Here is a 12,485-nt window from a genome sequence, read left to right as displayed (position 1 = left end):
AGGAAAGGAGACCCATCTCTGTTCAGTTCATTTTAAACTAAGAATATGTTTGTGGTCTCTCTTGTGTAGAATTTGAAATTGGCAAACCAGTGATGACCCAATATTGTGGTTTTATCTTAATATATCCTGGGACTTTGCTGTCTTGAAACATCTAAGGGCAAATCTGGAAAACTTCTGGGCTGACCAGATGGCATCATCTACAGGAAGATGAAGCTTACATAAGACAGGCATAATCCTTGACTCTTTCCCAAAACTGTACCAGGAAGATACTAAAAATCCACAGTAAGGACCTCAAGAGAAGACTTCTCAGGCACTTATGAAAAGTCCCTATGGGCAAACCCTTGGCAATCGAAGTACAGACCCTGATCCCACCCCTAGATCATTTTAGGGAAATTGTAACCAAGGACTGAAAAAATCCTGGCCTGTAAAAATTCAGGTTGAAAGGAGATTAAATAAATAGATTCGAACAGTTACTCTGTGGAATTATTAGGAAATAAAATGCTCCCAGGGAAAAGCACTGCTAGCCAATATTCAGTCATTTCAGCACTTAGAAATTATCTTTGGTGTGCAAGTAATAGACTTAAAATTACTTTTGAAATCTCTCCAAGACTGTCCCTCCCACTCAGGCTTCATGTTACCATCTAGTGAGTTAAGTTGTGAAAAGTCCCAAGTTTCCTTTAATGTAGTTTTTCGGGCTAAAATGCCAGACACTTTCTAAGTTCACATTCCACTTTGGCACTTATGATATGTGGATGTCAAGTAACCCTTTCCTCATGCAATATGCACAACAGAACCAAAACTCTGTAGGGAAAAATACCCATCTCAGGACGCTTGGAAAGACCACAAGAATTAAAATATTGCCTCACGAAGGGGACAGAGCAAGCTTGGTCACAGGTTAGCTTTTACAAAGGAAGAATATGTAACAGGACACCTCTACAGAAAGAGTAGAACTAACATTCTCAGGCACCTCTTTGCGGTCCATTGTCATCTCAATGACATCATTGTACACATCAAGCTCAACCTCCTGCCACATGGACCCACTCTTTATAGAGTAGAATGATGATGGGAAATAGCATTTGGAGTAGAAATAAACAGCAGATAATAATCCATAATTGTTTTTAATCTTGGGGATGAGTCACCCTCAGTTTATTTCCAAATTTCTTCTGTCATCAGCTGTTCATTTCTTTACTTTGAAAATCACCAGATTAACACTGCCAAAGGCAGGTAGGAAATGATCCAAGAGGACAATTCTGAGGTATCACATGGTGAGTTGATGAGAAACCAGGAACAAGACAATCCTCAGGAAAGTCTCTTTTTTGTCCCAGCAGAGGCACCAATGTGTGAACCTAATTCACACTTTCTTTATTCCAATTAGGTTGTTTTTATATCAGTGTAATTTTAGAATAAGACTTGGTGGGGATTATTCATTTCCTGGGAAATTCTGTCCATGATTTTGCAAGATATCCAAATAGGTCTAATGCCAAAATTCATTTCACACCAAGAAACTATGTTCTTTTTACTTCACTTTCTTACTACTTTCATGTACCTTTTTATTCTCAAAGTCTTCTTTCTGTACAATGAATTTCAGAGCAGAATGGCCAAATGGATATTCTAACATCATGAACATAAGAAATGTGATCTATTTAGATGTGAGCTGTCAAAACCTGGGTGAATCTCCTCTGTCCATCAATCTACCAGGGTCTTTAGATCTGTAAAGTGTAAACTTGCTATTTTATCTATATTTTACTTGTCTTCTTTGAGCTGATTGGGGTCTTAAACCCATTTATCCTCTAACTCCTCCTCTGGGTTGGAAAGAGGAGATTGGAATCCAGATGTTCTCCCTAGAAACCCACTCCAAGTCACAGTCCAACTGCTACAGAAAGATGGAGGTCTCAGACTGTCCCCAGCATCCTCTTAAAAACACAAGGCTGCAAACTCAGATTAGTAGCCACTCACTTATGTCCGAAAACCATTCCCGAACTCACATTTACTCTTTACGCTTGTCTCAGATGATGTCTATATAGGCAGCAAAGTAGAAAGTTCCACCTAATAATCCCACCTAATAATTCAGGACCAACACATATAGTTTTCATTTGAAATCTCCACATAATTTAAGAAACAGACAAAAAATATCTGGCTGAGTGCCGTTTTCCCCTTTGCTTTGATTTTGTGGGCACAATCATGAATGTCTACTACTAGTGAGTTTTCAAATGAGTGGGGCTCAACCTGGAGTTCACGGGATAGCAGGGAACTATTTATTGTCTTGTTTTTGGTTTAGCTAATATATTTGCAAACGTTATCAAGATATCCTGCCATAGCCACAACCCTTCTAAAACACACAGATTAAATGTCGATTTGTGACGAGTGTCCGCATACTCATTCATGCTAGATGATGGGACTCTGTATGGGGCGGTGAGGGCGAAAGTTTGTCCCAACTCCTCCTGGAAAAGTTTCCCGCGCCCCCAGATTTCACATTAGCTAAAATGAGTGAGCATCAGCTCCTGACGCATTCGGTCAGCCTCTAGGTCCAGGGACTCCATGTGCTCATACTCTTCCTCAGGGGGCTGTTCCATGGGTCCTGTCATTGGAGAGGACCAAACATCCATCCCATGCTCCAGGGAGATGTTGTGGAGGACACAACAAGCCAAGATAATGTGGCTGGACTTTTCTGGTGAGTACTGCAGTGCCCCTTTGGATCCATCCAGGCAGCGGAATCGGGAACAGAGGGTTCGGAAGGTCTTCTCAATCACACTGTGAGTAGCAGAATGGGCCATATTATAGCGATATTCCGCTGGAGTTTCAGGAATGTGAAGGGGGGTCATGAGCCAAGTACGGAGAAAGAAGGAATTGTCACCTGTGGGGAAGGTCCAAAGAAACAATAAGTCATTCTAATTGGAATACAAACAGAAAGGAAAATCTAGGAACATATATAGAGAATGGATGCAACAGACTCTGGAGCCACCATGCCCCAGAAAAACCAAGAGGGAAATGTTGTGGTAAAAAGAAGGCATGCTAGGATCACGAGCAGTAAGACATGGGTCTTGGCCGGAAATATCCTTGGTTTAAACCAACACAGAAAAAGGCTGACAGCTTTAAAAACAAACAACCAAACAAACAAACAGCCAAGTCTGAAAAAAATGTGGGAAGAAGGTGAAGGCACTGAAGGAAATAAAATCCCTGACTTTCTACTCAGAGATCTTGTTCTTTAATAAAAGATTAGGGGGCACCTGGGTGGCTCAGTTGGTTGAAGGTCCGACTTCAGCTCAGGTCATGATCTCGCAGTTTGTGAGTTTGAGCCCCGCGTCAGGCTCTGTGCTGACAGCTCAGAGCCTGGAGCCTGCTTCAGATTCTGTGTCTCCCTCTCTCTCTGCCCCTCCCCTGCTCACTCTCTGTCTCTGTCTCTCTTGAAAACAAACATTAAAAAATAATTTTGAAAAAGGTTAGTAAAAACTATCATATAGCAAGCAAACCTTCAAAATCTCCAAAGAGAAAAAGTACAAGAGAGAAAGAGTTCTTCCAGGAAAGCTCCAAACACTTGTGAGGAAAATTTCTAACCTTACCATTACAGTGTCAGGTCTGAAAGCACTACCTACGGATTTCAGAGTGCATATCTCATGGACAATAATCATTCATCCTCCCAGTGCTAAGAACAAGATCAAAGTCCCAGCACCTGTGGCAGAGATCAGAACTCAGGTGTTCCTAGATATTACATTCGCCAGAACCGTGCTTTGTAACAGAAACTGGTAGAATTTCACATAAATACAATGATACAAATAGTAACAGCAATAAGGAAATCAGATCATAAGTCAGTTAAAATAATATATGCAAGGCATTTTTTTTTTAATTTTTTTTTTTTTAACGTTTATTTATTTTTGAGACAGAGACAGAGCATGAACGGGGGAGGGTCAGAGAGAGGGAGACACAGAATCTGAAACAGGCTCCAGGCTCTGAGCTGTCAGCACAGAGCCCGACGCGGGGCTTGAACCCACGGACCGTGAGATCATGACCTGAAAAAAAAAGTCGGCCGCTCAACCGACTGAGCCACCCAGGTGCCCCTATGCAAGGCATTTTCCTAAGGTGATTTGCTTATCAAATGATCTCAGGCAACGCTAAGAACAAAATACAATACAAGGCTGGGATGCAATGTCCTGTTACAACAGTACAATGTTTCTATAATGCTTAATTGTCCTGACTCACTACAGCCGGCCTGGGGGATGAAATGTCTCACACAGAGGCACAACCCCTTAGAAATCTGATACAACTTGAGAGTACCAACTTGCACAATAGCTGTGTTCCTGACCCACTATCAGTTTTGGTATGTAGTTATGGACGGTTCAGAGAGTCGGGGCACTGTCCCAAAACATACACAATTCCTTTCTCTCAGAAGCTTACCTTTTAAAGAACTGGATTAACTTTATTTAAAAAAAATTTTTTAGGGGCACCTGGGTGGCTCAGTCAGTTAAGCATCCGACTCTTGATTTCAGCTCATGGTTCATGAGAGAAAGGAGTTGTGTATGTTTTGGAACAGTGCCCTGACTCTCTGAACAGTCCGTAACTACATACCAAAACTGATAGTGGGTCAGGAACACAGCTATTGTGCAAGTTGGTACTTCTCTGCATTTGTTTATATTGTATCTGCACTCTCAGTGTGGATTGGGATTCTCTTTCTCTCCCTCTCTCTCTGCCCCTCTCCTGCTTGAGCTCTCTCTCAAAATAAATAAACTTTTAAAAAATTATTTTTTATTATTTTTTAAAAGATTTTATTTTATTTTTTAATGTTTATTTACTTTTGAGAGAGAGGGAGACAGAGCGAGAGCAGGGGAGGGGCAGAGAGAGAGGGAGACACAGAATCTGAAGCAGGCTCCAGGCTCTGAGCTGTCAGCACAGAGGCTGACACGGGGCTCAAACCCACCAACCATGAGATCATGACCTGAGCCGAAGTCGGACACTCAACCAACTGAGGCACCCAGGCACCCCTAAAGATTTTATTTTTAAGTAATCTCTACATCTAATATGAGGCTCGAACCCACAACCCCAAGATCAAGAGTTGCACGCTCTACCAACTGAGCCAGACAGGTGCCCCACCCCACCAAATTTTTTTTTTTTAATGTTTTTACTTACACATAATTGACATACAACATTGTATTATTTGTAGGTGTACCGGATTAGCTTTAAATATTTAAGAAGCCTCATAATAACGTTTTCAAATTTTACATTTAGTTGACTTCCTCCTTAAGTACAAACTATCTTAGTTGAGCTCCACCTACTAAATACTGAATTTAAGAAACTGATGCTGAAAATAATAATGAAAATAGTATCAGTGACTCATTGAATACCTACTATGTAGCAGGCACCGTGCTGGGCACTTCAAAAGTATTATTCCTTATTATCCAATCCCAACTCTGCCAGGTAAGATATTACTGAACTCATTTTATAAATGAGAAGATCAAAATATATGTCAGCCATCCTCTGATATGCCAGGCAAAGGAAAGAGAAGGAGCTAGTCACTAAACACTAATGTCAGACTCAGAGTCAGGAAAACAATGGGGTAATGCTGTAAAAGAGAGTAAGATAAACATTAAGATGAATGCCAAAGCACACAGATACTAAATGGTATTTGTTAAACGTTTCTCTAAGAAATAGTATGAGCATTAGATGTGGAGACATAAAAAACAAGCTACTTAATGCAGACCTTTCATAAAATGCTCCATCGTTATTAACTGGTTATAATCCGAGCACCACTGAAAATCAGACACTCAGGAGGGGATTAGGATCAGAATTGTTAAACAGATTACAATTGCTTACATGATCAGTCATCCACAAGACATTCTGGCAGATCTTACCCAAAGCTGCTTAACAATACTAGGCCAAGAGCTGAAGAAATAAGAACTCAGGCTGAATCGTTTGTAGTACATTTAGAGAAGAGGAATTAGGTAATGCAGTTCTGAAGGGAGACATGAGAATGACACGAAGGGATGACACCCATGGTGAAAATATGCTAAACACACACACACACACACACACACACACACACACACACACACACAGGATCTCCCATACACCCCTTTGATGAAAACACTATTCTGAATTTTGTCATTTTTCCCCATTTGTTTATATTGTATCTAAGCAATATAATATTGCTCTTGGTTTTAAATTTTTATAAAAATGATTTCATACTAAAAACAAAACATAAAACAAATTAAAAACAACAACAAAAGGAATCTGGTTAATTCTACATTTGGCAAACAGAACTATTCCACAAATCTAATGGCGTTAAGATACAATCAGCCTTATATATATATATATATATATATATATATATATATATATATATATATATATACATTTATTTTGAGAGAGAGAGAGCATGAGCAGGGGAGGGGCGAAAAGAGAGAAGAGAGAGGATCCCAAGCAGGCTCCATGCTATCAGTGCAGAACCCGACATGGGGCTTGAATTCATGAACCATGAGATCATGACCTGAGCCAAAACCATGAGTTAGATGCTTAACTGACTGAACCACCCAGGTGCCCCTCCAATCAGCCATCTTCTCTTTTTTAACATCTTGCCATTCTTCTAATCCTGCCAATCTTCCCCTAAATTATTACCCCATATTATCCCCACAACTTTTAGATACCAGTGTTTTCTAAATTTATCTATTTGTATGAATCATTTGAGGATCTATTAAAAAGGAGATCTAGCTTTCTTTGAAGATTCTCACTCCCAAAGTTTGATGTGGCCCCATGATGTGTATTTTTAATAAATTCTCCGGATAACTCTTGATTTGGAAAATTTGTGAAACACTGTACTAGTTCAGGGCTCTTCAAACTAGTTTTCTTGTTAGAGTTCATGGAGGCTTTGCAAGGGGTATGTGCTAGAATTGCTAGTATTAAGGGAATCAATTTCCACATGGGTATATTTTTCTCATCCCTAGTGCCTACCTAGCATGTAGCCGGTACCAAAACCGGCTTAATAAACATTTTTTCGATGTTGTTGCCATATCCATCTCTCCCACTTTCACTCTTCCTGTAAAGAAGGGAATCAGAAAAGTATATAAAAGTTTGTCAGAGTTGGGATGCCTGGATGGTTCATTCATGACGGCATGCGACTGTTGATCTCCGGGTCATGAGATCAAACCCTGTGGGCGTAGAGCCTACTTAAAAAAAAAAAAAAAAAAAAAAAATGGCAGTTTTTCCTTGTTTCCAACTATGTCCTGTAAACACCTCAAAAAACTAAAGCCATATTTTCAACTGAATCTGGGGTCCCAAAGGGTGAAGGAAAATTGAGTAAGTAATTCCTACATGACCTTGAGGTCCTTAGCAAAGGGAGTATTTGCTGAATAGAGTTAATTCTTCATGTGACCTAGTTTTAAAAGTTAACCACAAGTGGCTTAGATACTCTGCCTTAATTTCCTCATCCACAAAAATGTTGGTAATATTAGTATTTAACTCCTTAAGAGTTTTTATAAGGATTAAGTGAGATAATCTAATGCAAAGTGCTTACAACATTGCCTGACAAATTCTAAGTGCTCAGTATGTTTTAGCTGGCTTTATAGTAGAGGTACCAAAGTGATTTCATAAGAAATGAGCTTGGAACCAAGAAGTCTCACAGCTGCAGAAGTAACTAGATGAGATACTTGCAAAACAGACTTTCTTTCATGTCTTGGTGTGACTTGTTTGAAAAAAAACTTTGAAAGTTCAAAAAAGGCACAAGGTGGGATTAAGATAAAGGTCTGGTAGGGTAAAGAGAAGGTGGTAACTGAAGATGGTGTGTAGAAGCAAGAACTCAAGAAAATCAGAGTTCCAAGACGTTGCATGTGGTACCCCAGCAGCCTTAAACCAATCAGCGTGACAGCAGTCTCTTCCCACTTGGAACATGGGAGAAATAAAAGGATATCAAAGAGAAATAATTCCTGAGTGCCTATTTCATGTTGAACACTGTTATAAGTACATGCAGTGCAGATATGATCAGTGGTTTTGAAAGAGAGGTCTTCCAATCATTCAGGTTTCTTTTTGTCTCTCACATAGTATGTTGTATAGAAGATAACCTTTGTCCTACTGCTCATATAAGAGTAGTGCTTTAAAACAAACAAAGAGGGGCGCCTGGGTGGCTCAGTCGGTTAAGCGGCCGACTTCGGCTCAGGTCATGATCTCGCGGTCCGTGAGTTCAAGCCCCACGTCAGGCTCTGTGCTGACAGCTCAGAGCCTGAAGCTTGTTTCAGATTCTGTGTCTCCCTCTCTCTGACCCTCCCCTGTTCATGCTCTGTCTCTCTCTGTCTCAAAAATAAATAAATGTTAAAAAAAATTAAAAAAAAAAAAACAAAAAAAAACAAAACAAACAAAGAGAACTAAGCTGCCAAGCTCAAGGGTATTATCGCTATTACCCAACCACATTCCTCCCAGCTGTGCAGTCACCTCAGTGTGCACTGCTCGGTTTTGAATGGGTTCGTGTCCTACTTACATCGTTAAGTCAGGCTTCCCAACAGCATTTGGGCAGATCTGTGAAGTGAGTTCCCATAAGAACTGTGTAAGTGCACTGCTATCATTTTCATACAGACACCACAGTGTCTTATATCACACAAATCTTATATTTGCACAATACTTTATAGTGAACTCTCGTATATATCACCTGATCTTAACAAGAGGTATTACTACTGTTGGCATTATTTTTAACATTTTACACATAAGAATTCAGGCTTAGTTGTATGGGTGTACTGTATTTAACCAGATCTGTACTGATTAAATATTTTGGCTGTATTTAAGGGGAATGTTTTTGTAGGGTTGTTGTTGCTTTTGTTTCCAACTATAAAACACTGCTGCAATGTTATTTTATTTCACATCACCGCTACTCATATTTATTTATTGAATACACTTTCTTTGTGCTTATTTTATTTTTGAGAGCGAGAGAGAGAAAGAGACAGAATGAACAGGGGAGGGGCAGAGGGAGAGGAGAACAGAGAATCTAAAGCAGACTCTGCACTGACAGCAGAGAGCTGGATGCCGGGCTTGAACTCACGAACTTTGAGATCATGACTTGACCTAAAGTCAACCACTTAACTGACTGACATACCCAGACATCCCAACTACTGTTCTTATTTATGAAGAAATGCCCCAAGATAAATCCTTAGAAGTGAAGATCTGGGTCAAATGCTATGTTTTAAAATGACGTTTCATGAATGTCTTTTTAAGTGTTGATTAAAAAAAAAAAAAATTAAGGCTCAGAGAATTCTCACCTGAGGTCTTTTTTTTTTTTTTTTCAAGAGAGAGTGCAAGCCGGGGAGAGGAGCAGAGGAAGAAAGAGAGAGAATGAGAGAGAATCCCAAGCAGACTCCACGCTCAGCACGGAGTCCAACACTGGGTTTGACACCACGATCCTGGGATCATGACTCAAGCCAAAATCAAGAGTCAGATACTAAACTGATTGAGCCACCCAGGTGCCCCTGACGTCTCATTAAAAAAAAGGACAGGACCGAGACTCAGGTCTATACTCTCAAATTTCATCCTACTCTGCTACATAATTTTTCCATAGCTACAAAATGAAGCATTCACACCTGCAGACTTACCAAGCAGCCAGCTATCTTTGTGCATTCCGGCTTCAAACTGACTACTGAGGGAGGATTGCTGCAGCACAGCATAGTCCTGTAGGCTACCTGGCCAGTTGGTCTCCACAGTCATTAATGCCCCTCTGATGTCACACACCATCAGGCAGTTTAAAGAATGCAGACCTTTGCGGTTCACATAGGAGAGATCTTCAGCATTTGGTGCCTTGATTGCCACATGGATACAGTCAACCACCCCTATCACCCCTGGCATCCCTGCCAACCCATAGAATTCATCCTTCACAGCCTGCATGGAGGCTTCATCAGCTGGGAAGCGAATGAACTGTGTGGCTCTTTCCACAAGTGCTTCAGTGACATTGGCAACACATCGACTCATAGATGCCTGACTGATTCCAATAGCGTCTCCCATCCGAGTCTGGAAGGAACCTGAAGTATAGAAGCCCAGTGCTGCAAGGATTTGTGTCTCTGGGCTAATAGCCCTGGATCTCTGAGTAGGTCTAGAAAGACTGGCCCCTAAGAGTTCTACCAAGTAATAAATGAACTGTCGAGGAAACCCATACATGGACATCAAATATTCATCGGTCACATCATCCAGCTTAAAGCGGTCCAATGTCCGGTGACCTCGGCCATACAACAAGAGATCACAGTCAAGCACTGTTATTGGTATAGCCATGGTACATGCAAATGTGATCTCTCCTTCCCTCTGCTACTTTTCCTGAATTCCTCCCAGTGAAGATGTTGGTGCAAGAAGGTATTTAAAGAAGTGTCAGCATTCAGCAGCTAAATGGTTCAGCATCCATCAGTTAAATGGTTCTGGCATTTGTAATCTTCTCTCTGTAAAGGTAAGAAGAAAAAAGCATTAGAAACCGACCAAAGGCATCAAAGTGATTCAAAGGCTACAACAGTTCCTTTTCTCAGATTTCCATTCTGTCCAAGCAAAAGGTGCTACACCTGTAACTGGGTTTTTCTCCACTAGCTCATGGCTGCCCAATAGGCTCATTTTGGTTTGAAAGATAATAGGAGTTGTTTCCTATGTAGCAGAGCAGCTCCCTCACTGCTATCTATTGAAAGTCATTTCAATACAAGGGTTTGTAAGAAAGAAAAAAAAAGAAAGAAAAAAGAAAAAGATAGATAGATCATGGAAGTTGATTTTGGTGGCTCACTTAATGCCTGGCATTTGAACTGGTTAAAGCAAAAGCTTAATGTTGGAGGGGCGCCTGGCTGGCTCAGTCTGTACAGCCTGCAATGCTTGATCTTCTGGTTTTAAGTTCCAGCTCCAGGTAGAGTGTAGAAATTACTTAAAAATAAGATCTTAAAAAAAAAAAAAAATGAATGGAGGCGACAGCATAAGTTATCCTTAAGGTAAAAGAGGTCTGCTCCTAACTACACAGGTCACGAACTAGCTGATAACTATTCAGGGCAGGAATTGGTTCCAGCGGGTTTCATTATCCAAGCCCTCTGGTTCCACCTGTTAAGTACAAGATGGACGTGAGGGGTGCTCAAACCAGTCTAACAAGAGAGGAGGGGCAAAAAACTACCCACAGCCCAGCCTGGTGGACACAGGTCATATGCTTTAACAACAGGCTTTCCTTTCTCCCCACTAAATCCAAATCTTGAGGCTGAGGACCAGAAAGTAGGGAAGACCACACAGATTGGAAGGTAGGCTCAAAAAGAAGATCCTGGAATAGCTAGAGCTGGGAGGCGACACTGCCGCTTTTAAAAGGCACCTCAGAAACTTAGAAGTCTGATTACGCTGGCCACTCAAAGTCAGCCAAGGCCCATCACCCACCTCTCCGCGGCTGCCAGGTTACCAGCATTCCCCACCCACCCACCCACCCAGCCCCGTCCTGCCCTCCTCCGGAACCGGCGGCCTGGCACTAGCCGCCACGGCGCTCACCATAGGCACCGCCCCCCTTGCGTCAGCGTCCTCCCTACGCCACATCTCAACTGCCGTTGCCACCACTACGTGCGGAAAGGCGGCGCACATTCCACCCCCGGCCCAAAAGTTCTCGCCCTTTCAAGGACCCCCCTCTTTACGCCTTGTTTCCTTCAGAGACACGTGGAAAAATTGGTGAGAAAGATTTATATGAAAATATAATCAACTTTTTTTGTAATTCGAAGGAAAGAGATGAAATAGGGCGTCCATACCGTAGCGAAAGTGCGGATGAGGTTAGGCAGCTGTATTTCACCCATAGCCCTCTTGCTCCCCCCGCCTTCATCCGAGCGGATGAAAACAAACACTAACGATGGCGGCGCCGGGAGGGGACCGGCTGCTGGGCTTAAGGCAGGAGTGATCGCTTGAGCTGTGAGGGCACTCTTGAAGAACGCCGGTCAATGTGAGTGCGACAACTCGCGCAATTCTGGGAGTGAAACACCCGGGGTCCACGAGCCACGAGCCTCCTGAGGCGTGTGGTATCTATCTGCGACCCCTGCTGTCACTGCAGCTCCGGAGCGCCGAGCCCTCAGCCAGGAGGCGCAACTGGCCGGCCCCAGGCCCCGGCCTCCGTAATGAGAGCCTCGAGCCATTCTCTGTGTCGCAGCTTTGCAGGTACTAACTTTAGTGGGAATACCCCCAGATCACTCAGCGCCCCCGGGTGGGAGGCTATGGATCTGCGGCCTTTCCGGTACCTCCTTGTGAAGAAGCAGCTGGGTAGCCGCAGTACAGTCACCAGAGCTTTATTTGGGAAGTAGAGTTGGTGTAGGCCCTGTTGGCTCTTGATGGCTCTAAGTTTTAACAGAAATCCCCAAAGCTTTCGTCTCTACTTTCTCCGCTCTTTGGGTTGTGTTGTAAGGCTTTTTGAGGTAATTGTGGAACCGTAACTCCGGGGTTGGTACCAGTTCGAAGGAGGCAGGTTTCCATTCAATCAAGATTTGTTGAAAGAAAAAAGAAAAAAAAAAAAAAAAAAAGGATTTGCTGAGTGCCAAATA

The 12,485-nt window shown here is 42.1% G+C and overlaps 2 protein-coding genes across 13 annotated transcripts in view; one reads left to right on the top strand and one right to left on the bottom strand.

The window, feature by feature from the left end:
* Positions 1-944: 944 nt before the first annotated feature.
* HARBI1 (harbinger transposase derived 1) lies at positions 945-11,793 on the bottom strand. 4 transcript variants are annotated; one of them, XM_060606538.3, is made up of 3 exons: positions 11,706-11,793; positions 9,561-10,391; positions 945-2,854 (listed from the first exon to the last, which is right to left on the bottom strand). In XM_060606538.3, exons 2-3 carry the CDS (start codon positions 10,228-10,230, stop codon positions 2,475-2,477), a joined length of 1,050 nt encoding a protein of 349 aa, XP_060462521.1. In that variant the 5' UTR covers positions 10,231-10,391; positions 11,706-11,793; the 3' UTR covers positions 945-2,474. The 4 variants fall into 4 exon arrangements, with proteins under 4 accessions (XP_060462521.1, XP_060462520.1, XP_060462519.1 ...); XM_060606537.3 differs by lacking the exon at positions 11,706-11,793 and adding an exon at positions 11,455-11,528; XM_060606536.3 differs by lacking the exon at positions 11,706-11,793 and adding an exon at positions 11,347-11,448.
* The window catches only part of ATG13 (autophagy related 13), a 52,687-nt gene continuing 51,986 nt past the window's right edge, over positions 11,785-12,485 (top strand). For 3 of the 9 annotated variants that reach the window (XM_060606529.3, XM_060606527.3, XM_060606524.3), the window contains exon 1: positions 11,794-12,105. The gene's annotated coding sequence lies outside the window, so the exon portion shown is untranslated. Of the gene's footprint in view, positions 12,106-12,485 lie in introns of all 9 variants that reach the window. The other 6 variants (XM_060606528.3, XM_060606526.3, XM_060606523.3 and 3 more) reach the window with 4 other exon arrangements.

This window comes from Panthera onca, chromosome D1 (genome assembly GCF_046562875.1).
Source record: "Panthera onca isolate mPanOnc1 chromosome D1, mPanOnc1 haplotype 2, whole genome shotgun sequence".
NCBI classification, from domain to species: Eukaryota; Metazoa; Chordata; class Mammalia; order Carnivora; family Felidae; genus Panthera; species Panthera onca.
This window is presented reverse-complemented; position numbering and strand designations above follow the sequence as displayed.

What these genes read in the sequence shown, in the direction of transcription:
- HARBI1 (XM_060606538.3), bottom strand. Translation starts at nt 10,230, where the DNA reads ATGGCTATACCAATAACAGTGCTTGACTGTGATCTCTTGTTGTATGGC. An exon ending in CAAAGATAGCTGGCTGCTTG is followed by an intron (nt 2,855 to 9,560) that starts GTAAGTCTGCAG and finishes CCTTCCCCACAG; the next exon opens with GTGACAATTCCTTCTTTCTC.